A 27,525-nucleotide genomic window follows, 5' to 3' on the forward strand; every position below is an offset into this window, starting at 1 on the left:
TTTTAAATCCATTGTTCTGAATTGATTTCCTTAGCTCTGTAACTTTCAATGTACCTGTTTTTTCTTTTCATCTTTGAGTTTTTGTTTTATTAAATGTATGTTTTTATTATGTTGTTCTCTGTTATAAAGAACTCACTGGAGGTTTCCTTATTTTCCTTTCTATGTTTTCTTTCAGTCTGGATTCTTCCTTTGTTTTGCATGCTATAGTCATTATTTGTTTCTCCGCTTGCTTCCACCCCCTTGTTTATACAGTTGAGTGGCCATTTCTTTTTATCTTGCCTAGGTAAAGATTTGGATAGCTAGATCAAGACTTTCTTTGCCCTGATATAACATGAGTGAATTCCCCAAGCCTTTCTAGCCTTAGCTGTGACTTTGTTTCCTTCTTTTACTTGGTCCCCCTGAATAACCTTTTGAGTGTGTGTGTTATTCTCTGTCTTCTTCTCTTGCGGGAGGGTGGTGTTGCCGGAGAGCTTTTACAGGGCCTCAGGTTCTCCTGTCTCCTTAGATTCTGTCGAGTTTGCTGTACCGTCCTTACTCCATCCCGCTGAGGGTGCAGTATATTTCAAGGGGCTTCAGACCCTTCCCTCATCTCAGAATAGTGCCTAGGAAATCAACAGGTTCTGAGGCTACTCTGCCTCAGCTGAGGTTTAAAACCTTCTGTCCTGAAGATATTTTCCTGGACTTTTCTAGGTCATGCCAAATTGGATTTTTCTGTCCAAACTGGAGGATATTCATTAAAATATTCCATTTTTATAAACTCACCTATATTTCTCATTACTGCTCTCAGGCAGTGTAATCAGGCTAGGAGCCGGACCATGTACAGAATCTTGTTTGCCACTACTTTTTAAAGTTTAGAGATTCTTAGTTTAAACAGTTGTTTGACTGCAGCTGGTGGGTTTTTGGCTAAAAAATAATCATACATACATACATATATGTATATACTTTCCCACTTACTAGTTATTGGGGACAGGAAGTTCTGTAATTCTTTACAGAACCATCTTTACAGAACCATACAGAGCTTTTACCTCACCATCTATACTTGAAAGTCCGTATGATTTCCTAAGTATTACTTTGACATAATTAATAACATATGTACTCTAGAAACTCTTTAGTTCTTAAGGTCAGGGATGATTTGGAATCATTTTTTTAAATTTAAAAATAAAACCAACAAATTAAAGACAGTGTCGTAAGATACATAATTAAAAAACAATCAGCCCCAAGGCACGTATATTTCTTTTATTTGCATTTTGCTCTGTGTGTGCTTTTATAGATTTTTTTATATAATCACAGTGAATATATAGTGATCATATTATATTTCTGTTAATGTTAGGATAAACATTTTAATATTTCTATCTCATCTTTGTCATGTCATAATTTATTAAATGGTTACTCAAATATAGGACAGTCGTTGTTTCAAGTTTCATGCTCTTGTGTACACATTAAACCTTTTTGTGTTTGTTGTTTCATATTACCTTTAAAATAAATTTGAGAGGTTGAGATTAATGGACTGTACAACTTATTTAAATCATTATACTTCTCACCCTGGCATTAACTGTAGTGTCTGTTTACATTACTGGATGGAAATTCTTTTGAGATTGTTGCTTAAAATTACAGCTGATATCTCAGCCCTTAATGCCAGCAGAATTTTTTTTGGTGTTATTGTATTCTTTACCTATGTTCTTCCCATGATTTTAATAATGAAACTTTAAAAATGTATTCTAGTTTTTATATGTATGCTTTTTAAAAAAACACCAAATCACATGTTTATATTTTTAAAGGAGATAATATTACCCAAAGTGAAAAAATAATTTGGATTGGAAATTGGAAGATGTGCTATAGAAGTTTTTTTTTCGTTTTTTCTTATTATACAGTCTTTGGTAGTCTAAATTTATTATTTATGGATCATGATCCGTAGCCCAAGTTTATAAAAGTGTTTATAAAAATGTTCTTTACTTTCTTTGAAGATAAAGTTATTAATTTAGTTAGTATATTCAATATTTATTAATAGTTCTATAGGAATCATGTGTAGCTTTTGGGCTTTGTTGCATTTAATTGTATAAGAATACACATTCACATTATGTAATAATCTATGCAATTATCCTTATTTAGGAATGTTTAATCTACTTTTTTGTCTCCTCAGATTCTGTCAAATTTTAAGAACAAATGCACCTTATAGCTCATGGAAGAAAAAACACAAATCAAGACATTTTTGGGTTCTAAGTTGCCAAAGTATGGAACAAAATCTGTAAGAAGTACACTGCAGCCAATGCCAAATGGGACACCTGTTAATTTATTGGGAACTTCCAAGGGAAGCCACCTCAAAAGTTACATCAAAAATAATGGCACTGATTGTCCACCGTCCCATTCATTCAATTGGAGAACGGCAACTAAATACCAGCTTACTGCACAAAGTGCTGAAGAGCCTAATGATACTCAAAGTTCACATGACCAAGTAATTGATCCTGAAAAACATGCACGTACTCAAGGAATGTTTGATAAAAATGGGATAAAGGGAGGTTTAAAAAGTGTTTCTTTATTCACATCAAAGTTAGCAAAGCCATCCACTATGTTTGTGTCATCTACAGAGGTGTTAAAACAAAAGCCTTTGTCTGGACCATCTAATTTGGGCAAATTCACCAAAGGTACATTATTATCAAGGACTTCATATTCTTCAGTCAGTGCTCCAAAATCGCAGTTGAATGGATTTTATGGAAATCGATCAGCTGGTAGCATTCAAAGGCCTAGAGCAAACTCCTGTGCAACCAGAAGCAGTTCTGGAGAAAGCTTAGCACAATCCCTAGACAATATTAAATCTCTTACTTGTGAAAAAATGGTAAGGTCACAGAGTTTTTCACATTCCATTCAGAATTCATTCCTTCCACCTTCATCTATAACCAGATCACATTCCTTCAATAGAGCTGCAGATCTTATTAAGCCTTATCAGAACCAACAGCTACCCATGCGAGTGCCTCTGAGGTCAAGTATGCTCACAAGAAATACCCGGCAGTCAGAAGTACTCAATGGGAATGAACATTTGGGGTATGGATTTAGTAGGCCTTATGCTGCTGGTGGAAAGAAGTTGGCTTTACCAAATGGCCCAGGTGTAACTTCCACTTTGGGTTATAGGATGGTTCATCCCTCTCTACTGAAATCTAGCCGATCTCCATTTTCTGGGACTATCACAGTTGATGGTAAGAAAAATTCACCTGCTGGCACATGTGTAGAGGAAGATGCTGCACTTTTGGCTAAGGACAGAGCTACTGATAAGGACCAAGAACTAACTGAAAATGATAATTATAGAACAGAAAATGACCAAACTATGAAACATGATGCTAAAATTAGATACCTGAGTGATGATGTGGATGATATTTCCTTGTCTTCTTTGTCATCTTCTGATAAGAATGATTTAAGTGAAGACTTTAGTGATGATTTTATAGATATAGAAGACTCCAACAGAACTAGAATAACTCCAGAGGAAATTTCTCTTGAAGAAAAGCATGAAAATGTGCCACCAAAGGATATATTTGATTCCCCCAAGGAAAATGAAAAATCGTTCAGTAAAACTGATGAGTGGATAGATATAAGCGTCTCTGGTAAATATTAAAATTCTTAACTTTGTTTTCTCCTAGATAATGCGACTAAATTTACATTTAGGGTTATATTCTGATGAATTCTAAGATACTATCAATTCCATGGAGGGATGAATCTAGATAAAATTGGAGTGGGGTAACATTTATCTTCCTTGTGACTTTTGCTCCCTGTTCTCTTTTTCACTTTATCTAAAACAACATCAATTAAAAAATATTCTTCTCCTAAGGTATTTTACCTTTGTTCTCTTTCGACTGCCATAACCAGGCCTATCCCTACTTGCTTCAAAAAAATTTTTTTCCCCACTTCCCCCAACCAATGGCATGCCATTTTAAGCTATCTCTTCCCTTAGGGCAGTAGATCATTGCTATTTGTTAAGAGTAAAGCTGTACCAATGGATAAATGAGTTAGTATGTGTTATGTCTAATGTAATGAATTTTTTTTATCCTCGGATATTTTCATTTTTTTAAAGGAAGCTTAGATTTCTTGTTTAGCAAACTTTCTAGTTAACACTTTCAGAGGAGCTTTCTTTTTTTCAATTGAGGAAAATAAGATAGCACATGTTAAATATTCCCTCTTATTCTTGGTTATCCTGCACTAACTGCCAGAGAAAATTTATCCATATGCCCACATAGGCTGAAAAACAACAAGCTGAAGGGCCCAGGTAGAGAGGCATGTGGTCTGGTCAGGGGACGAGGCCAGGCCTAGAGATGTGCAGAGCGTACACCCTGATTCTGAGGTCTGGTGAGGAGGGACTGCCGGGACAACCGTTTTCCTTACAAGGAGGCAACTTCGAGGTTAAACGATATGCGGGAGTGAGGGGTTTCCAGGCCAGTACTAAAATGTAAATATCTTAGGAAATATTAAAAGAATATCAGGCTTTATTTACATTTCTAGAAATGTTGTAGAAGTGAAAGATGGCTCAATACATCTTCTTTATGTCTGTTGGGAAACATTTCTGTATATTTTTAAGATTTTACCTCTTGATTTTTTTATTGTTTAGGAGTTAGAAAATGCTATATTTATTTAATGCTTTTTTGCTAAATCAAATTATTTTGTAATATTTATAAAAATGTAAATTATATTTCAGAAACTGAGAAATAATTATATTTTTGTGAATTAATAACTGTTTATTTTTCTCTCTCTTTGAAAAACCAATTGAAGACGGGAGTGAATGCACAAAACATACTTCTGGGAATAACTTGATTTCACCAGATACAGACTACAGAGCTGGTTCTTCATTTGAACTCTCTCCATCTGATAGCTCTGATGGAACATACATGTGGGATGAAGAGGGCTTGGAGCCCATTGGAAATGTCCACCCAGTTGGGAGCTATGAGTCCTCCGAAATGAACAGCATAGTATGTATAGATTTCTATACCCTTTTGGAAAGGCTTGTTTATCTTACTGTAGAGAGACTTGAGATACTGATTGGATTATGTTTAAGTTACTGAGTGAGCTCTCCTAGTTTGAGAAATGAAAATTCCTAGCCAGGGCTTGCAAAACATCTGATCTTAAGACATAATAAAACATATATTTTTATCACATGACACTTGAGTTAAATATACTCACACTCATTTGCAGTCCGTACATGCATATTTTAGACATACTGTATTCTTCAGGTTAAGCTAGACTAGTTCTCAAAAAGGGGCAAGGGCAATGTCAAGAGACACTTTTGGTTGTCACTTGAGGGGTGCTACTGCAAATAGTGAATAGACACCAGGAATGTTGCCTAATGCCCTACAATGCACAGGATAGCCCCCACAGCAAAGAAGTATCCAGCCCAGGCTGTCAGTAGTTCTGCTGTTGAGAAACCCTGGACTAGGCTATGCTGAGGTAACATTTAAATGCCAATAATCAAGGGCTTAACACAATAAAAATTTATTTTGTATTCTTACAGAGTTTGTTGTAGGCATGGACAACTCTCTAGGACAATTGCCTTCAGTATTCTAAGCTGTTTTAACCTTGGGGCTTTATCATCTCCTTTTTGAGGACGTGTCACTGAAGAAAGTGCCCAAGGGTCTCAACACATGCAATTACTATCTTTGGCCTGCAGATGGCACTTGGCACTTTCACATGCAACCTGTCGACCCAAACTAATTTTATCTACTAAGCAGGCAGGAAGCTGGAAGTGTAATTTTCACCTGTACCTGGAACGCAAGGGAACCAGATATGGGTGAGCACTAGAAGACCTACCATATATTTATGTATGTATATTTTAAGACATTTTACAAGTAATGGGAATGACATGCCATATGAGTAAAGTGTAGTTGGTGTGTTTAAAATGATTCATTGTACATACTCAATATATAAAATATGATTTTCCAGTATGTATATGGGGAAATTGGTAGTCTTTGTGGATATATTAAATTCCAAGTGGATATCAGGCAATGTAATTTTCTACAGTCAGATAAACCTGTCACTTGTGAAAAATAAACATTGTTACCAGAGGCTTGTTAAGTTGCACAAACATAGAGAAGGCACACATTTAATTTAGAGAGAGTATTTCTATCCCGTTAAATAAAGGAAGCTAAGAGAGGTTAACTAAAAAAGTTTAGTTTTATGTGCTGTCTTATTACTGGTACTAGGACTTTTTTAAGCAAATATGATTGAAGTGGAAATTACCATTGTGGCCAGAAGATGGCAGCAATAAGCCATTTTATCTGACATTTTTCTGAAGATTCACCATCATCAGTCAGTTCACTTTTCCTATAACTTAATGACAAAATAGCTTCTAAGAGTTCAGAATGCACCTGGATTGACCATTAGTTGTTAAGATCTTAGATCTCCTGATCTAAGAGAAAGACAGTGTGAGAAAGGAGGGAGAATTGATAATGGCAAAATTGAAAAGCGTGTATTAGTATACTGATAGTGGATTTACTTTTTTGCTCTGAAATTCTATCAGTTTCTTACTTGTTATATTTTAAGTTTTTTTTTCAGTTAGGTGTGTGCCTGTTTGGAATTGTTTTCTTGGTGAATCGGACTTAAGTTGGTGATCTCTGTCCCTCATTTACTTTTTGTCATAAGGCCTCTTTTTCCCATTATCAGTATATTTTACCAGTTTTATTTATATGTATTCTGTCCTTTTATTGTCAAACTTTTTGATACATAGGAAATAGGTTACTATTTTTTAAAAATAAAACCTATCTTTTTCTTTTGACCGGTGAGTTTAGTCCCTTTCTGTTTGCATTTGTTAATGCACTTGGACTTCATTCTGCCAACTTATTATTTTTATTTAAATGATCTCACTTATTGTTTTTTTTCTCCTTTTTTTCTAAAATAGTTTAAATAGATATCTTTAACTTAACCTAAAAAGAACTTTAATGTGTTCTCATTTTTCTTGGTCTCTCCATTACCTCTCACCAAAGGCCTTTCTCATCCTGTGTCCCTCCATCCCCCCAAAAACAAAGCAAAACCAAAATACCACCGTGGTGGTTCTTTACAACAGTGCCCATTCCAGTCCAGGTCAAGGCAAGGAGTTTTCACTGGAATGTCAGTCAACTGTATGACTACTAACGCAGTTTAGTTCAACCCACTATCTAGTTCAGTTGACACTGCTCTCATAGTAAGACTTTCTCTTTGAGGAAAGCAGTGTGTTGGTATCCATTGTGGTATAAGCTCCTTATCCTGTCATGGACCCCAACAACACTTTGTCCACTGACTTCTTTGCATAGCACTGGTCTGGAATCTAAGCTATATATTTTTTTTGTTAGAATATAATTTACTTACAATAAAATGCTCAAATCTTTTGCAGATAGCACAAGGAATTTTGAAAGTGTGTATATACTTGTTTATATCCACGTGTTTCCTGTGCTTTTTAGTCATTCTCTCAACCCCCACCAGAGGCACAACCACTATGCTGATTTCTATCACTGTTGATTGGTTTTGCCTATTCTTGAATTCCATATAAGTAAAATAATAAACATGTCTATTTCATGTCTAGCTTCTTTGAATAAATATTATGTATTTGTTGGTTGTAGTTTGTTTAATTTTTTGTTATATAACATTCCTTTGTGTGAATGTACTACAATGTATCCTGTTATTGATGGGCATTTAGGTTGTTTCCAATTTTGCTATAGGTTTTTTGGTGAACATTTATGCATTTCTATTGGTAAAATATGTATGAGGGTAATACCGGGATGATAGAGTATACTTATGCATAGATTTAGATGCTGTCAGTTTTCCAAAGTGGTTGTACTAGTTTACATTCACTGTTAGCAAATGAGTATTCCAGAAATTCCACTTTCTAGTCAACGCTTGGTGTTACCTGTTGCATTTTTGCTATTCTGGTGGGGGTATAGTGTAGTATTGCATGGAGATTTTGGTCTTTTGTTTTGTGATAATTACACGTTGATCACCTTTACATATTTATTTGCCATTAGGGTATTTTCTTTTGTGATATGCCTTCTATTGGGCTATATGTTGGGTTTTTTTTTTTTGTTTTTTTTGGTTTTTTTTTGGTTTTGCTTTGCTTTTACCTTACTGGTTGTAAAAATCTTTCATATATTTTGGAAAAATCTTTCATATATTTTGGATATAAATCTTTCATATAAAGCATACCTCGGAGATATTGCAGGTTAGGTTCCAGACCACTGCAATAAAGCAAGCTCTAATATGTTTGCTGGTGGGGGGCGTCTTGCTTTCAATCTGTAAAAGAAATGCAACATTTTGTGAAGTGCAATAAAATGAGGTATTTTGTGTGTGTGCAATAAAACTAGGTATGTCTATGTGTGTATTTATGTGTGTCACACACATGCATATATACATATGTGTGTTTATATATCTGTATATATCATATATGTGAGTTGCTTTTTAAATCTCTTAATGTCTTTTGTTGAAGTTAATAATTTTAATATAGTCCAATTTACCATTTTATTCTTTTTTTTAAAGATTTTATTGGACTTTATTGGGGAACAGCGTGTACTTCCAGGACTTTAAATCACATTGTTGTCCTTTCAATCTTAGTTGTGGAGGGTGCCATTCAGCTGCAAGTTGTTATCCTTTCAGTCTTAGTTGTGAAGGGCACAACTCAACTCCAGGTCCAGTTGCCGTTGCTAGTTGTCGTTGCTAGTTGCAGGGGGCACAGCCCACCATCCCTTGCAGGAGTCGAACCTGCAACCTTGTGGTTGAGAGGACGTGCTCCAACCCACTGAGCCATCCGTGAGCTCAGCCGCAGCTCAGCTCAAGGTGCCGTGTTCAATCTTAGTTGCAGGGGGCGCTGCCCACCATCCCTTGCGAGAGTCGAGGAATCGAACTGGCAACCTTGTGGTTGAGAGCCCACTGGCTCATGTGGGAATCGAACCGGCAGCCTTTGGAGTTAGGAGCACGGAGCTCCATCCACCTGAGCCACTGGGTGGCCCACCATTTTATTCTTTATTGTTAGTACTTTTTTAAACTGTGAATTTTCGTTTACCTTAAAGTCATGATGATGCATATTCCAATGTTTTTTCTTCTAAAAGACTTGTTTTTTACGTTTCACACTTAGAGCTACAAAGCCATCTGGAAATTATTTCTGTGCATGGTATAAGGTAGAGGTCAAGATCAATTCTTTTTCTATTTTAGGAAAGTTGTTATTTCCCCCACTCTACTGTAGGGTTATTTTTATTATAAATCCATGACTATTTGTATTTCTTCACTCTCTTTTAGTTCATTGGTCTCATTTTTTATCCTTGTGTCATTGCTATACTGTTTTAATTACTGTAGCTTTAAAATAAATTCTTTTCCAAGACTTAGTTTGCCTTTTTAAATTTATTTAAATATTAGAATGAACTCGTCAGTTTCTGCAAAAAATCCGCAGGGAGTTTTGAATGGAATTGCATTGAATTTATTGAACAATTTGGGGAAAATTGGCATAGTTAATATAGTGAGTCTTCAAATTTATGAATATTGTAGTTCCTCTATTTGGGACTTTAGAAATATTTCTTGCTATTGCTTTGCACTTTTCTGTAAAATTTCATATGTATTTTCTTTATTTTAGGCATTTGATTTTGTTGTCATACCTGGTACCACTTTTAAATATTTTAAAAGTTTTTATTGTATATACAAATATACTTGACTTTTGTATTTTGACCTGTTTTTCCAGTGACCTTGGTAAATTTACTTATTAGTCTAATACTTTGCTGTGGATGTTTTTGGAATTTCTGTATGTACTATACAATCATACCATTTGCAAAGTCTCCATCCCCCACCCCCCACACCCACCCCTTGCCTTTATTGCACTGGTTAGGACCTCTAATATAATGTGGAATTGAAATAATGATAGAATTTCAGGAAAGTTTTAAGAGTTCACCATCAAAGTTTCTATGGGGGAGTGGGTAATAGATATCTTTTCAGCAGATTAAGGAAATTCTCTTTTATTTCGTTTGCTGAATTTTTGTTCCAAGTGAATGTTAATTTTTACCAGTGCTTTCTATATGTCTGTTGAACCGATCAGATTATTATTTTTTTTTTTTTTCTGTTAGTATGGTTAATTGCATTTCTTGATTTTCCATTCTGGGAATGAATTCACTTGGTTGTGATGTATTATCCTTTTAAATGTTATTAGAATTGATTTCCTACTTAATGCCAGGGATATAGCAAGTACTCAATGAATGTTAGCTATTTATTAGTATTTTATTATCTTCTAGTTGTTTAATTATTTTACATTTAAGACTTTAATCCATCTGAAGTTGGTGTGACACACGATAATTTGCCCTCTCTAATATTCTTCCATAATATACTTGGGGTACTGTGCAGAAAAGGCTTAACATAGCAGGCCTGAGATTGCCTACCATTAGAAAGTCCAGTCCTTTTTGGTGAACAGTTCCCCTACAGCAATGTAAAACTTAACCTAAGTAACAAGAATGGCTTACTGTGCTTGATGTGTTGTACAAACAATGTGGTTTATGCTGAGCACGCACTTTCCTCTGGAATTATGGAGTTTTGGTATGTACTAGGTAGAAGTGCCCATGTAACCAGCCCCCAGTTAAAACCACCAAATTTCTTACGAATGTCTGTAATACACAAAACTTTTCATGTGTTGTCCCTGCTTGTTGCTGGAGGAATTAAACCCAACCTAGGTGACTTCCCTGGAGGAGACTCTTGGAAGCTTACACCTGGTTGCATTCACCTCTGCTCCATGAACCTTTTGTTTTGTGTCCTTTTGCTGGAGCAAAGCTATGAATATGAGTGCATGCTGAATCCTGTGATTCTTCCTCGTGAGTCATCTAACCTGTGGGTGAGGTCTTGAGGACCCTGACGTAGGTACTGATTCAAAGTTATCTTTGTTCACTGCATGACAGTATCTTTTTTTATTCTTCATCTTTTATATTTTTATAATAACCTTTTGAAGTAGCTATGGACCAGTTACTAATTCCTGTTTCAGATTTGGATGAATTTCAGAGGAGCAAATTGATATTGATAGATTGGGTACTACTTTATTAATTATACTCTCATTCTGGTATTCTTGGTTTTTAACCTTACTTAGGATAACTGAGCATTTTTTTCTCCCCTTCTTTTGCCTCCACCCCCCACCCCCCCAACTCCAGTTCAAGCCGTTGTTTCTTAGTCTAGTTGTGTAGGACACAGCTCCCTGGCCCATGCTGGTATTATGAGCCTTGTGCTCCCGCGGCTGAGGCAGTCGGTCGCCAGTCGGCAGTCGGTCGCCAGTCGGCAGTCGGCTGCTCAAAGCAGCTCAAGGCCACTCACAATGACTACCAGCCACTCACACTGGCCTCTGGCCTCTCATGTCGGCACACAGTAGCCCACGGCAGCTCACGCCAACCTCCTGCTGCTCACGGCAGCCCAGCTACAGGGAGTGCGGTTGTTCACAATATTAGCTGTAGAGGGCGCAGCTCACTGGCCCATATGCGAATCGAACCGGCCACCTTGGCGTTAGGAGCACGGCGCTCCAACCACCTGAGCCACCCGGCTGGCCCATCTGAGCATTTTTAACGCAGTAAAGTTTTAATATCATTGAAGTTTAATTTTTTCGAAGATGAAGTACAGCAACTTTTTTTCATGTAAATACGGTCAAAATCATATTGTACATGCACAATTCTAGGCAGAAACACTTTTCTCTCTTGTAAGCACAGTGAACCATACTTAGAATTTTCTTGATGCAATGCTGTAACCAATGGGAGAGCTCTCATTGAAGAGGTCTTGAACTACAAGTCATCGTGACTGATTTCCTAACACTGAAATATTTAGGAATGGATAACTTGAATCATCACATGGAGTGCTTTTTTTCGGAAGGATTTTTATAGGAAGCCTAAAGAAATGGCACCAGATGATTCCTGCAAGTGTCTAGCTTTATTTTTCTTTGTTTTATCAGCTTTGACTTATCTTCAATAGTAGGCAAGTTTAACCTTATCATTTGAATAGAATCTTTTTCACTTTAAAATTTAGATTCACTCTTGCTTGAATGCTGTTGACACACTAATAAGTAGTTATGCTTTCATTTTTCATGATGCTAACACATTTCATTACACATTTTTTGACCTCTGTTTTACTAAGGGAACAACTAGCTAGATTTGGGTTTCTACCTTGGTGACTGATACTGCTAGACTTTATTGAGACGTAAATGTGTGATGAATGTAATACTATTAATCTTGGCAGTATATGTGGGAATATAAGTCCCCTAGGTTATTTGTGCTGAATTTTGGAATAGTCTGTAGTCCAAAAATATAGCAGACAAATATCAAATCTGGCTTGTATTTGCCTAATTTAATGTTATTTTTAATATCAGAGGAAATTCCAGGAATTTTTAAATTAATGTCTAATTACTGTCATTTCATGTAGCCTGGGTTATTTTACTTTAAGGGAAAGACTGGGGATGCATTACTCTTTTTAAAGTATATTCACGTATATTTTCTCAGAGAGGGTGGCAATTTGTCTCCATTCTGCTTGTTTTTAACCCTCATTTACCAGCCTTTCATGCCACTGTGAGACTGTTTTCATTAAACTCTGGTGAAATTATGCTGCTGCTGCTTTAAATCTGTGTTCAGGGGCCCTTTATCATGCTGCTTCTCTTACCTGTGCAAAGACCATTTGACGTTATTTGCATTTCTCTAAATGCCCACCATTCTGTACCTTTGCCTATGTTGTTCTTTAGCACTAGCATGCTCTCTTGCTGTGATTCCTGTGCCTATCAAGTTTATTCATTCTCTAAGGTTATAGCATTGAGGCTTTTCTCCCCCCTAAAAGTTAACCTTTCAGTGATGAGACCCCATAGCACTTCTCAGACACTCCCTGGTTTTCTGCTTTTCTTCTTGTTAGATAGTTAAGTGAAGAATGCGTCTTGTCCTCTTTTTTCCCTCCCTAATACTGACTTAGTGTGTGTAGGTAGGTATTAAGTAAATGGTTCCTTTCAGGTAGAATTAATCACTCCTTCCTCTCTGCTTCTAACCGATTGCTTCCTTCAAGTTTTGCATTTTATTTTGCATGTAGTGTACTGCTTTTTATTGGTCTGCCCACATAACACTGCAGTGCTTTTGAAGGCAACAACTGTACTGTGTCTTACTCATCTTTCTTCCTATCCCAGAACCTATTGAAGTGAAAGTAGGAACCTAGATAAGTGAAGTGCCAGTGATGTGAATTATATGTGAAGTTTTTTATTTACTTTAGTAAAATTCTCATTTTCTGATGTGTACACCATTCTTCCTCCAAGTTTTACCAGAGCTCTTGCACCAGTATTCAATTCCTTGTTATTGATGTGTAAATTCTATTGTTTTAGTTTAGAACAAAGTCTCAAACTTTGGCCTGTGGTCCATAGTGCTATTTTTATGGCTCACCTTTTGACCTAACTCATGTTTGTCCTTTCTTTCACTGTGAATTAATAGCCTTCTGATTATCTTTTCTACAGGGGCTACTGTGGAGACTGTTATTTTCCCCATTTATTCATATTTATGAAATAATGGTGAGAAGGGTGGGATACATGGTATTGATGTATCTAAGTGATGCAGAGACCAGTGTAGTTGTCCATATGAAACAGTGACAGCATACAGCACAAATGACGATTGTTTTCCTTGAGCCATTTGAGAGTTCCCTACCTGAGTCTTGACACAGAGGGGAGGAGTGGCAGGACAGGAGGCTGCTAGTAAGAGCTTTTATGGAGCTCAGAGGATTTGGATTTATCCTAAAAATTGAAGGGAAGATGTTGGAAGATTTTAAGCTGGAAAGGGACATGATTTGATTTATATTTTTAAAATGCTATGAATATTTAAATAGAAGGGAGCCAGGCAGGGTGCTAGAAGCTCCTGCTCCAGTAAGGGATGTTAGTCGCTTGGGCTGTTTTGTGGCAGGAGCGATCTAGAGTGGTGGGCAAGTTTGAAAATGGGCATAGAGGGTACAGTTGGCAAAAGTCTGTTATTCATTGACTGTTGGGGAGAAAAGTGTCACCTCCTTACTTTTGTAAGTTAAGACTAGTACTGTTGCTTCCATGTACCGGAATCCTGACCAAATCATCCTAAATTGCCAGTTTGACTTGTTTTCCCATTCCTTGTAATGTCAAATCTAAACTTTTTTTTTTTTTACTGACTCCCCGTGGTCTATTCTCACCTTATATTTGTCTGTCTAGGTGCTTTTTAATCTCCACTTTTCATGCGTCTTGAATATAGTTGATATTTCATTATCTCTTTCATTATTCTTTTAGGTTTCTGGCACTAAGTAAGGATGCAATATATACTTGTTGAAATGGGTACCATTTCATTCAAAATAAATAAAAACACATAAGCTAAAGGTACTATTTAATACTACTCAGTTTTTTCCCCATGTACATTGTGACATAACTTACTTACAAAGTAAGTCTCTAAGGTACCACGTGTCATAATAGCAAGGTGCAAATAACTAAAAATGTGATGTTGGCATAAATGTGATAGTGGAGGGACAGCTTACAGAACGTTGAGACCGTCATAATATAGGTAAATTCAAATCTCAAACTGATACTGACACTTCAGCTGTGCCCCGAAACAGAATACAGAATTTAAAGGTAGAGAAGGGATTTAATCCAATTCATTCATTTTACAGATAAGGGACAGAATGAGTTGAGGAAACTAAATTTTTCCTAATTCATATTTTTTTGCTGAACTAATGAGTCTTCCATGTGCATTTAATTATTAGCATAACTTCTTTTTGTCCTGTTAATACAGCTTTTACATTTGAAAAAAAAGTTTAAATTTATCAAGTATAGTTGTTGTGACCCTTCAAACGTAATAATTTTCTTCACTCTATATTATTTCTTGTAGATTAAGTCTATTACAATATGAAGTTCAATTCAGTAATTATTTCTTGAGTTTCTACTGTGTCCCAGGTATATTGTTAAGTGCTGAAAATACTGATATGGATAAGGCTGTCTTTGTGTTTAATGAATTCATTAAATTAAGTGTTGTATGATAGGCAGATGTATAGAGATTGTCAGAGTATAGTTTTATAAGTGATATCATGCACGCTATGGTTAGTATGCATATGGTCCTACAGTAACACAGAAGGGAGGTATAACTGTGTGTGTGTGTGTGTGTGTGTGTGTGTGTGTGTGTGTCCAGAAGATTTTGAAGAGGAAGTAACATCAGAGCTGAGTTTCAAAGAATGAGTTTCATAGAAAGTTGACCAACTGGCCAAGGAAAAGAGAAGGTGAGCGTTTTAAGCATAGGGAACAGCATGTACAGTGGCATGGAGGTAACACAAAATCATGATGTACTAGAATGTCAGCATTGCTAAGAGTGTAAAGTGTGAGATGGAGAATAGTTGGAGACAAAACTAGGGAATTAAGAAGGTGGAAAGGAAGAAAATCTTTTATTTCAAACTGAAAAGACAAGTGATATTTACTTAGGTTAATTCTTTCAGTTATTATTACTCATTTCTAATCCTGGTAGTTTCATTTGTTAGTGTTTATATTTCATTTTGAGGTTCCCCCCACACACATCATTGTTCATTTACATTCTTGATTTACTTCATATCATTTCATAGAGATCTCCCTCATTGTTTTTTTTTTTTTTTTTTTTTACCACTGTATAGTACTTCATTTACATTATTTATAGATTACATTATTTATTCATTGTTACTCCACCAGTAATGGGCGTTAAGTTTATTTTCTATATTGTGCAATTATAAACTGCTGCAACAACTATCCTAATACACACTTATTTTTGTAATTTAAATAAAGAAAAGTTTCTGTCACCTTACCTATGTCCATACCAGCTCTTAGTCAACTGTTTAGAAACTGCTGCATATGAAAGTACTAGTCAGTATTAAAATCTGGTGGTTGTTACTCCTGATACTGTTTTCCTAGAACATTCCAGTCACCGTCCACTCTTATCCAGAACTTACGGGCAAATCTTAAATGCTATAATTAATAAATCTATGAGGTTACCATAATATATAGTCATGAATTTCATCCTAAGATTTTTTTTTTATTACAACCACCTCCCCCCAAAAAAACATACAGTGTGCTTAAGATGTGAAATTCTACAGTGTAATAAAACAAAAAGAAATACTTCCCTTCATATTTCTGACGCTCCATTAGATGTAATATGCAGTAAGTGTGATGCTCAGCTAGAATAGGCACGCACTGATACACTGTAACTTGACTGGTTTAAGTACAGAAGATTGAATCTAAAAGAAGGAAATTCAGGTTACGAAAGAAATTTGGGCCGTTAAATACATTCATTTTTACATCATCCAACAAGAGGACTATATTAAATCACTAATACACTCATTTTTCCATCCAACAAAAGGACTACACTAAATCACTAATGCATTTACATTATGATTTATTAAACAGAGTTATGATTTTGTTTAATCAACATTTGTTAAGTAGAACCCCAGGGTGCTGGATGGTGAGTCAAAAGACCACAAAAGAAATTAAGGTAGAGAAAATTACTATCGTGTTTCCCTGAAAATAAGACCTAGCCAGACCATCAGCTCTAATGAGTCTTTTGGAGCAAAAATTAATGTAAGACTCGGTCTTATTTTAATATAAGACCAGGTCTTATAATAGAATATAATGTAATATAATATAATATAATATAATATAATATAATATAATATAATATAATATAATATAATATAATACCGGGTCTTACATTAATTTTTGCTCCAAAAGACACATTAGAGCTGATGGTTAGGTCTTATTTTCGGGGAAACACAGTGTTCACAGGTCCTGAAGGAAGTACACCGCATGCCTCCAGGGGCCACACTGGAAGGTCAAGGCGAGGTACAGGATGAGACAGTGACAGAACCTGGGCCACATGCCTTTATTAGAGTGCCTTAGAGTGCCTGGGCTAAGGCTGGATGGGTCAATTCAAACCAGGAAGAGCTAAGAGCTAATTTTTAGTAAGCTCCATGAGGGTGCACTTATCAAGGGCTGGTCTCTCCAGGGGAAGGTGGTGAGAGGCAGGAACTTACATTTACTTGTGACTGCAGGCTGTATTTGGGGATTGCACTTACACAAGGGTTACTGTCAGTTTTAGGTCCTTGCAGGCTGCTTGGCCAAACAAAATGGATGCCAAGGCAGCAAACCATGGAGTAGCTGAGCTAAACACTTCACAAACATACATATTACTTGAAATCTGCCACCCACCATTATAATCAATGTAGCTAAAATTACTCATCTGAAACCTGTAATGGCTAAAGTAAACTTTGAAAAGGATTAAGTCAGGTCAAGCAGAACATGACTTGGGCTTACTGCTGAGGTCCACAACACATTACAAGACAGGAAGTGCAGGGAGAGTTTATCTGCAACCAGTACAAGGCCCAAACAAGTTCCGTCCTTTCTTTTCAGGTGCTAATGTGCCTATATGTTGGCCTGTCTCTCTTTCAGCCCACTGGAAAGTACCACAGAAAGGAGGGAACCAATATTTAAATTATGAAAAGTATAGGCAATGGGGATATGATTGGATTTGAAACAGAAAAACAAGTCTAATTATACAATTTAGGAAAATGGAATATATTAGTTTTCTCCTGCTGTTGTAACAAATTGCCACAAACTAGTGTCTTAAAACAATACAAATTTATTATCTTACAGTTTTGTAGGTTAGAAATCAGACACAGGTCTCAGTGGGCTAAAATCAAGGTGACCAGGGCTGCATTTCTTTGTGGAGGCTCAAGAGCCCTTGTCTTTTCCAAATGCTAGGCAGCTACCTTTGAATCATGGCCCCCCTTCCTCCATCTTTAAAGCGAGCAATCCTGCATCTTCCTGACATTCTTCCTCTTCCTTTCTTCTCCTGCCTCTTCTTGTACTCCAAGGAGAGATTATGTTGACCTGCCTAGATAATCCGGGATAATATTCCTATTTTAAGGTCAGCTGACTGGCAACCATAATTCCATGTGCAACCTTAATTTCTCTTTTGCCATGTAACCCAACACTCACAGATTTCAGGGGTATTCTGTTTGTCAGGAAAATTATTTCATTCCTCTGGAATTCCTATTTTTATTGCAGTAGAATAAAGTATTTTGTGAGACATCATAATTTCAGCATGGAGACCTCAAAATTAAGTAGCGAGTAGTTATTTCTTTCTCTGGAGCTCTTAGGCTTGTGACCTTATATGTTGTATTTATTTTTTTTAAGGTGTTCCTAGGTGTTAAGGTAAGTTTGTTCCTGGGGAGAATGGAGGAAAATCTAAGATAATAATTTCTTGAGAGCAAAAGAGAAATTTATAGAGAACTGAGCTACAGCTGACGTTTTCTCTTTCTAGTTATTATTCATAGGGCATACAATGATGAACAGTATTTTTTTTTAAGTAAAGATTTTGTTTTGTAGGGTGTTCTTTGTAAAGAATTTGTGTAGACACACCAACAGAGCCCTGTTGTTCTGTTCTCTTGGTCTGGGAACCAGCTCTACTTGAAGGAAGTTTCTTCTGTATAATGCTTGTAGTGTGGTGATACTTTATAAGCTTATTTCAATTTGATCACTCTCACCACATCTGGCCATTTGAGTTTTCTTTAGGGTTAGACTAACTGCCTCATCCTTTTTCCAGGAAGAGTCTCATAGCAATACTACGTCTGCAATTTTGCTAGGCAGGAATTTTTTGGTGTCATGATGGGAGTGGGAGACAAGGAAGAACAACACTGTATTGGAAGTTACTGGGGCCATTAGTCTGGATTTATTTATTTTCACTCACTAAATATGTTTTGGATACCTACGAGTTAATAATTGTAAACAAGAAAATAGTGTTTTGAACCCTTCTTAAATGAGGAATTTGTGCCATTGTCTTGTTCAGATTTGGAAGTTTTTCTTTCTTTTTTTTGGATCATTTTATCTCCTCCATTGTTTCTGTGCCATTTTTCTATAACTTCTGGATAATTGATTATTAGAGCTCATATGAGCCTCTTTTCTCTTATTTTCTATTCATTTTTTAACCTTTGTTCTTTTCCTTTTTTTTTCTTTGTCTTTTGTCTTTTTGAGAGATTTTCTAGAGTTTATTTTCTGGCCCTTTTTGTTAAATTTTTAAATCAGGCAGTTACTTAACGCTTTATGGAAAATTTCAAACATACTCAGACCTAGGGAGAAGAATCATGGGGGTTCATTTTGCTAATTACTGAACTTCAACAATGATTAGATCATGGTCTTTATTCATTTATATTCCTATTCACCCACTCCTTTCCTCCACTGGGATATTTTTGAGCATGTCTTAGACATTGTCATGATTTAAGTGTCATAAAATATTTATATGTAAATGTGTACTTATATGTAAATATTTCTGAATTTCTTACTAGTAGTTATTTCTGAGTGCCTTACTAATAGATAAGTACTCTTATTAAGACGTAATTAGTTTCATTATTGTACTTGTTAAAAGTTAACAGTAATATCTTAATATCTTAAGAATCCAATAAATGTTCATTTTTTAGTAAACTTCATTTTAGAACAGTTTTAGATTTACAAATTATTGCAAAGGTAGTATAAACAGTTCCTATATAGCCGTCATCCATTTTCCCCCGTTCTTAGCATATTACATTAATATGGTATGTTTGTCACAATAATGAAACAATATTGCTATCTTATTACTTCAAGTCCATATTATTCAGATAGTCTCAGTTTTTCCCTTCTCTTTCTGTCCAAGATCCCATTCAGGGTACTGTGTTATAATTAGTAGTCATGTCTCCTCTTGGTTGTGACAGTTTCACGGACTTGCCTTGTTTTTGATGGCCTTCGCAGTTTTGAGGAGTACTAGTCAAATTTTTCGTAGAGTATTGCCCAACTGGGATTTGTCGGATGCTTTTCTTATCATTAGACTGGGGTAGTATATTTTTGGAAGGAAGACCACAGACATAAAATACATTCTCATTACATCATATCAAGGGTACATACTATCCATATGACTTACCACTTGATTTCATTTGAGGTAGTGTTTGTCAGGTTCGCCGCAATAAAGTTGTTCTTTTTTCCTCTCTTTCTGTGCTGTAGTTTTTGGAAGAAATCACTATGAGCAGTCCATGTTTAAGGGTAGCTAGTTACTATGTCCAAAGGGTGGAGTATCTACGTGATTTACTTGGATTTCTGCTGTGTAACAGGAAGAGATTTGTCTCTTCTCCCTCATTTGTTTAATCATTTCTTTCTTTCTTTTTTAATTGGGGAAGGGAAACAGGACTTTATTGGGGAACAGTGTGTACTTCCGGAACTTTTCCAAGTCAAGTTATTGTCCTTTCAATCTTAGTTGTGGAGGCTCCGGTGCCGTTCAGCTTCAAGTTGTTGTCCTTTCAGTCTTAGTTGTGGAGGGCGCAGCTCAGCTCCAGGTCCAGTTGCCTTTGCTAGTTGAAGGGGGCGCAGCCCACCGTCCCTTGCAGGAGTGGAACCGACAACCTTGTGGTTGAGTCGAACCTGCAACCGCGCTCCAACCAACTGAGCCATCTGGGAGCTCAGCGGGAGCTCAGCTCAAGGTGCCTTGTTCAATCTTAGTTGCAGGTGGCGGAGCCCACCATCCCTTGTGGGAGTCGAGGAGTTGAACTGGCAACCTTGTGGTTGAGCGCCCACTGGCCCATGTGGGAATCGAACCAGCACCCTTGGGCTTTAGGAGCATGGAGCTCCAACAGTCTGAGCCACCGGGCCGGCCTTAATCATTTCTTTATATCAGTATGGACTTATATATTTTTGGTTCTAAGCTATACCCCTATTATTTTTTTTGTTATTTTGTTTTTGAACACTTTTTTTTTTTAAACTTTCTGACACTACAAGCTGCTCCAGGCTCATCATGTATATTTCCCGCCTCAGTGGTCGATTCTTCAAAGAACCCTGGTTCCTTTAATTGGAAATTGGTATAGAAACTGAAATTTGGATGTGAGGTGTGCTTCTAGGCTCTGTCAGCTGAAAGAGCAAGGAGATGTGTGTACTAACCCTGTGTATGCGAGTCGAGTATGTACATACAGATATCTGTAAATATTTCTGTATGTAGCCACCTGTATTTTAAGCTAAGTATGAGTCCATATGCTGATGTCTCCAACTCTGATTCATTACTGTATGCATCATTCTTGCTTCTTCTCCTCGCTTGTTTGTTACTTCCCACCCAGTAAGAAACTTGCTGCTTACCATCAGCCATTTATGTACTTAATTGTTCAATTCCAGTATATGTGTATAGTCATTTCAGAACTGTTCATTTATATCCCCACAGGAAACACCATTATCAACTAGCGTAGTGTGCTTGTATAGAATTCCTTTGCCTTTAGTCTTACAGACGCCAGTCATTCCCAGAGCTACTTAGGTGAGGTTGTTTCATACATTTATAATGTATTTAAACTTTTATCACATTCTTCATTCCCTCCAAGGACCCTGACCTCCTAAAAGAATTTTTTTTTTAATTTTGCATGCATTGAAGTTTACTCTTTGTGCTGTAAGTTCAGTGGATTTTGATAAATGGTTCATGTCTCACATTCACTGTTACAATATTATAAAGAATGGTTTCACCATCCTAAAACGTTTCCTATGCTTCATCTATTTGTCCCTCCCCTCATTGAGCGCCTGGCAAACTGATCTGTAGACTGTCTCTATAGTTTTGCCTTTTTAAGAATGTTGTAAAATTGAAATCATACAGCATATAGCTTTTTCATACTGACTTCTTTCATTTAGCAATAATTTAATATTTATCCATGTCTTTTTGTGGCTCGATACCTCTTTTTTTTTTTATTGATGAATAATACTATTTTGTATGGATGTACCACAGTTTGTTTACCCACTCAGCTATAAAAGGACATGTTGGTTGCTTCCAGTTTGGGGGCAATTATGAATAAAGCTTCCCTTAGTACTCACGTGCAGGTATTTGTGTGGATTGATGTTTTCAACTCATTTGGGAAAATACCAGAGTGCGATTGTTTGATCATATGGTAAGACTATGTTTGGCCTTGTAAGAAGGTGCCAAACTGTTTTGCAAAGTAGCTGTACTGTTTTGCTTCCCACTAGCTGTGAGAATATCCATTGCTCTGCATCATCATCAGCAGTCGAACCCCTCCCTACCAGTGTTTTGGATTTGAGGTATTCTACTAGGTGTACAGTGGTACTCAGTGCTTTAAATTTGCCATCTCCTAATAACAATTGATGTTGACCATCTTTTTATATGCCTATTTGTCATCTGTATGTCATTGATAAAGTGTCAGTTTAGGTCTTTTGTTCATTTTTTAATTGATTTCTTTTTGTTGAGATTGTAAGAGTTCTTTGTAAATTTTGGATATGTCTTTTATCAGATATGTTTTGCAAATATTTTCTCCCAGGCTGTGCTTTGTTCTTTCATTCTCTTAAAAGTGTCTCTCACAGAGCAGAAGTTTTAATAAATTCCAACTTATCGAGTTTTTCTTTCATAGATCATGCTATTGGTATAGTTAAAAAATCATCAGCAAACCAAAGGTCGTGTAGTTTTTCTTGTACTTTTCTTTACTTCAAGAAGTTTTACAGTTTTGTATTTTACATTTTGTTCTATCCATTTTGAGTTAATTTTTGTGTAACACCTGCATTTAGGTTGATTTTTTTCTTCTTTTTTGCAAATATGGATGGCTCTTGAATGGTGTGTGATGGTTGGGGAATTGACACTCGCACAATTGAAAATCTGTGTTATTACTTTTGACTATCCAAAAACTTAACTACCGATAGCGCGCTGTTGACTTAAAAGTCTTATTGATAGCATAAACAGTCGATTAACACATATTTTATATGTTATATGTATTATATACTGTGTTCTTACAATAAAGTAAGCTAGAGAAAAAATGTTATTAAGAAAATCACAGGGAAGAGAAAGTACATTTACAGTTTTTATTGAAAAAAATCCACATATAAGTGGACTCCTGCAGTTCAAACCTGTGTTTCAAGGGTCAACTGTAATTTTGTCTAAGAGTTCCCACACTATTTGTTGAAAAGACTTTTTTCTGCATTGAATTACCTTTGCTCCTTTGTCAGAATCAGTTGAATATATTTGTGCAAGTCTGCTTCTGAGCTCTCTTTTATGTTCTGTTGATCTAAGTGTCTGTTCTTTTGCCAATAACATGCTGTCTTGATTATTGTCTTGTTTTGTCTTATAGTAAGTCTTGTGTTGTATGATAAGGAATGTAGTTGCTTTTATCTCCAATTCATGCATGGAAACCTCTACGTCTTTGGAATTTCCCAATTGATTAGAATATTTTTGTTCATGGTGGGCTCTTATAGTTTATGCTAATGAGGTGACTTAGGATCAGGGTAGGCCACACAAGAAAAAACAAACATGATTAGAGTGTTGGGGCATTGAGTCATGTGATATTAGTTTGATATGAACTGTGGGGGTTCACTTAAACAGAGATGTTTAAAACCCATGTATAAGTGGACTCACAATTTAAGCTTGTATTGTTCAAGGGTCACCTGTATTTTGTTCTTTTGGATGCTATCTATATTAAATAGAATAGTTTCCTTAATTTCCTTGTTGGATTGTTCCTTTGGCATATAGAAAAAACAACTGATTTTTGTGTGTTGATATTTTACTCTGCAACTCTGCTGAATTTATTATTACCTCTAGTAGTTCTTCTGTGAATTCTTTGGGATTTTCTATTTTTATATATATGATCATGTCATCTGTGAAAGATAGTTTTATTTCTCTCTTTCCTGTTCAGTTGCCTTTTATTTCAATTTCTTGTGTAATTATTCTGGCTAGAACTTCCGGTACATTCTTGAATAGCAGTGGTGAAAGCATGCATTCTTGTTTTGTTCCTGATTTATGGAAAAATCTTTCAACTTTCACTATTGAATATGTTAAGTATGGGTTTTCATATGCCTTTTATCATGTTAAAGTTTAGTTTTGTTCCTAATTTTCTGAGTATTTTTATTATTTTTATTATGAAAGGATGTTCAATTTTATCAGATACATCTGATAAAATTGACATGATGGGGCGTCAATTGACATGATGGGGTGTTTTTTTCTTTCCTTCTCTTAATATGGTGTATTACATTAATTGATTTTCATATATTGAACTGTTCTTGTATTTCTGGGATAAATCCCACTTTTTATGTTATGTAATTCTTTTGGTATGCTGATTGAATTTGCTTGTATTGGTATGTTTACCTCCATATTCATAAGGATATTGGTCTGTAGTTTTCTTGTAGGTTTTGGTCTAGCTTTTGTATGAGGGTAATTCTGGACTTATAGAATGAGTTAGGAAGTGTTTTTGATTTTTTTCTGCAGAGTTTGGAAAGGATTGGTGTTAATTTTTCCTTAAATGTTTGATAGAACTCAACAGTTAAGCTACTGATTTGGTAGTTTTCTTTATTGGGAGATATTTGATTACTGATTATGTCTTGTTATTAGTTTAAGATTTTCTGTATTTTTATGAGTCATTTTGGTAATTTTTATGCTTCCAGAAATTTTACCATTTATCTTAATTAATTTGTGTACTATTGATCATAATATTCTCTTAAAATCCTTTTTTTCCCCTTCTCTCTAAGACTGGTAGTAATGTCCTCTGTTTCCCTTCTGATTTTAGATGCTTTGGTGTGTGTTTTTTTTTTTTCTTTGTCAATAAAGCTAAAGGTTTGTCAATTTTATTCTTTTCAAATAATCATCTTTTGGTTTCATTGATTTTCTGTTTCTCTGTTTTCTATTTTTTCTGCACTAGTCTTTATTATTTCTTTCCATCTTCTACCTTTGAGTTTAGCTTTTTATTATTTGTCTAGCTCCATAAGCTGTAAAGTTAGGTTACTGTTTTTTATATTTTCTCTTTTTAATGTAGGCATATGCTGCTATAAATTTTCTTCTGAGGACTGCTTTTGCTGCATTCCATAAATTTTGATATGTCGTGTTTTCTTTTTAATTTTTCTCTATGCATTTTCCAATTTCTCTGTGATGATTTTTCCTTTGATTCATTGGTTGTTTAAGAATATGTTGTTCAGTTTCCACATATATAAATTCTTCAGATTTCTTTCTGTTATGATTTGTAATTTATTTTTTTCCCCCCTTCTTCTGCTTTCCCCCGCCCCCCCACTCCGGTTCAAGCCGTTGTTTGTCAGTCTTGTTGTATAGGACACAGCTCCCTGGCCCATGCTGGTATTATGAGCCTTGCGCTCCCCCAGGGCTGAGGGTCAGTCACTGGTTGTAGGTGGCTGCTCACAGTAGCTTACGGCAGCTCTTGCTGGCTGCTGGCCACTCACGCAGCCCACCGTCCGCTCCTGGCAGCATACAGCAGCCAGTGTCTACCTCTAGTTGCTCACAGCAGCCCAGCTGAGGGAGAGCCGTTGTTCACAATCTTAGCTGTAGAGGGCGTAGCTCACTATCCCATGTGGGAATCGAACCAGCGACCTTGGCGTTAGGAGCACGGCCCTCTAACCACCCGAGCCACCCGAGCCACCGGGCCAGACTGTAATTTCATTACATTTTGATCAAGAAGATTCTTCTTATAATTTTAGTCTCTTTAAAATTATTGATAATTGTTTTATGAATAACACATGGTATAGCTTAAAGAATAGTTCATGTGCATGTAAGAAAAATGTGTATTCTGCTTGTATTGTGTGAATTTTTATTATATATTTATATATCTTTCAGGTCCAATATTGTTCAAGACCTCAATTTCCATAATATTCTTACATCTAGATATTCCGTCCATTATTCCAAGTGTGATTGACTTTTCCATGTATTATCATGGAACTCTGTTTCTCCCTTCACATTTGTCAATGTTTGCTTCATATATTTTGCTCTGTTGATTGGTTGGTTGTATGTGTCTATAATTGGATATCTTCTTGATTAATTCACCTTTTATACATAATATCCTTCTTCGTCTCTTGTAATAGTTTTTTTTTTAAAGATTTTATTGGGGAAGGAGAACAGGACTTTATTGAGGAACAGTGTGTACTACAGGCCTTTTTCCAAGTCAAGTTGTTGTCCTTTCAATCTTAGTTGTGGAGGGTGTCGTTCGGTTTCAAGTTGTTGTCCTTTCAGTCTTAGTTGTGGAGGGCGCAGCTCAGCTCCAGGTCCAGTTGCCGTTTCTAGTTGCAGGGGTGCAGCCCACCATCCCTTGCGGGAGTCAAACCGGCAACCTTGTGGTTGAGAGGACACGCTCCAACCAACTGAGCCATCTGGGAGGCAGCTTAGCTCAAGGTGCTGTGTTCAATCTTAGTTGTATGGGGCGGAGCCCACCATCCCTTGTGGAACTCGAGGAGTTGCACCAGCAACCTTGTGGTTGAGAGCCCACTGGCCTATGTGGGAATCGAACCGGCAGCCTTAGGAGTTAGAAGCATGGAGCTCTAACCCCCTGAGTCACCAGGCCGGCCCTCTTGTAATAGTTTTTGACTTAAAGTATTTTGTCTGATACTAGTGTAGGCGCCCTTGTTGTCGTTTCATTACTATTTGCAAAGAACATACACTTTTAAACTGTATGTGTCTTTGGATATAAAGTGAGCCCAAGGTAACTGGGTAGTTGGATTTTTTTTTTTTTTTTTAACTTTGAACCACACTGGCAATCTCTGCCATTTGATTGGAATGTTTAACTCATTTACATTTACATCAGTGTTTAAGTAATGACATAGTTACATCATTTTGCTATTTGTTTTCTGTATGTTTCATACTTTTCTTGTTTATCATTTCCTCCATTACTTCCCTTTTTTGTGTTTAACTGATTTTTTGCAGTGTACCATTTTGATTTTCTTCTAATTTTCTTTTATGTACACATTTAAATTTTTTTTTTTTTGGTTATCTGGGAATTACAATGAAAATCCTAAATTGATATCAGTCTAGTTTGAATTGATACCAACTTAGCTTCAACAGGATAGAAACACTCTGCTCCTATACAATTATGTTCCCTTTTCTTTATGTTATTGTCACACAAATTTATCTTAATACATTGTGTGCCCATTAACATGGACTTACAATTTTCCTATTATGTATTTGTCTTTTAAATCATGTAGGAAATAAAAAGAACAATTATAAACCAAAAGTACAATAATACTGGTTTTTATAATCTATGATTTAAACTTTCTAGATTTTTTTTTAAAGGTTTTTATTGTTTGTTTCAGTGTGGCTTCAAGTTTTTTCTATTGTCCATTCATTTCTGCCTGAATGATTCCTAATAGTGTTTTTATAAGGCAGGCCTACTAGTTGTCAACTCTGTTTTTGTTTGTTTGTTTTTTCAATCTTATTCCTCATTTCTTCTTTATTTTAGAAGGATCGTTCTCCTGGACATTACATTCTTGGTTGAGTTTTTTCTTTCAGCACTTTAAAAATGCCATCCCACTGCCTTTTGGCTTTATGCTTTGTGATGAGAACTCGGCTGTTCATCTTACCGTGTATCCTTTGAACATAATGCATTGCTTCTCTCTTGCTGCTTTAAATATTTTCACTTTGATTTGGCTTTTCACAATTTGAATATAATGTGTCTTGGTGGGGCTGTCTGCATTTATCCTTTTTGTAATTCATTTTGCTACTTCAGTGTGTCAATTCATGCTTTTTTGAAAATCTGAGAAATTTTTGGCCATCAGTTTTTCAAATATTCTTTTTACCTGATTTTCACTCTCTCCTCCTCCTGAAGTTC

General features: G+C 36.1%; 1 protein-coding gene across 6 annotated transcripts in view; it reads left to right on the plus strand.

Annotated features, from left to right (window-relative positions):
* Nucleotides 1-27,525, plus strand: part of CCSER2 (coiled-coil serine rich protein 2) — a 170,284-nt gene that overhangs the window by 36,733 nt on the left and 106,026 nt on the right. For all 6 annotated transcript variants that reach the window (XM_019755556.2, XM_019755554.2, XM_074339719.1 and 3 more), the window contains 2 exons: nucleotides 2,141-3,593; nucleotides 4,753-4,949. In XM_019755556.2, coding sequence (XP_019611115.2) covers nucleotides 2,180-3,593; nucleotides 4,753-4,949 — 1,611 coding nt within the window. In that variant the 5' untranslated portion in view covers nucleotides 2,141-2,179. The remainder of the gene's footprint in view (nucleotides 1-2,140; nucleotides 3,594-4,752; nucleotides 4,950-27,525) is intronic.

This window comes from Rhinolophus sinicus, linkage group LG07, assembly GCF_036562045.2.
Source record: "Rhinolophus sinicus isolate RSC01 linkage group LG07, ASM3656204v1, whole genome shotgun sequence".
Taxonomy (NCBI): Eukaryota; Metazoa; Chordata; class Mammalia; order Chiroptera; family Rhinolophidae; genus Rhinolophus; species Rhinolophus sinicus.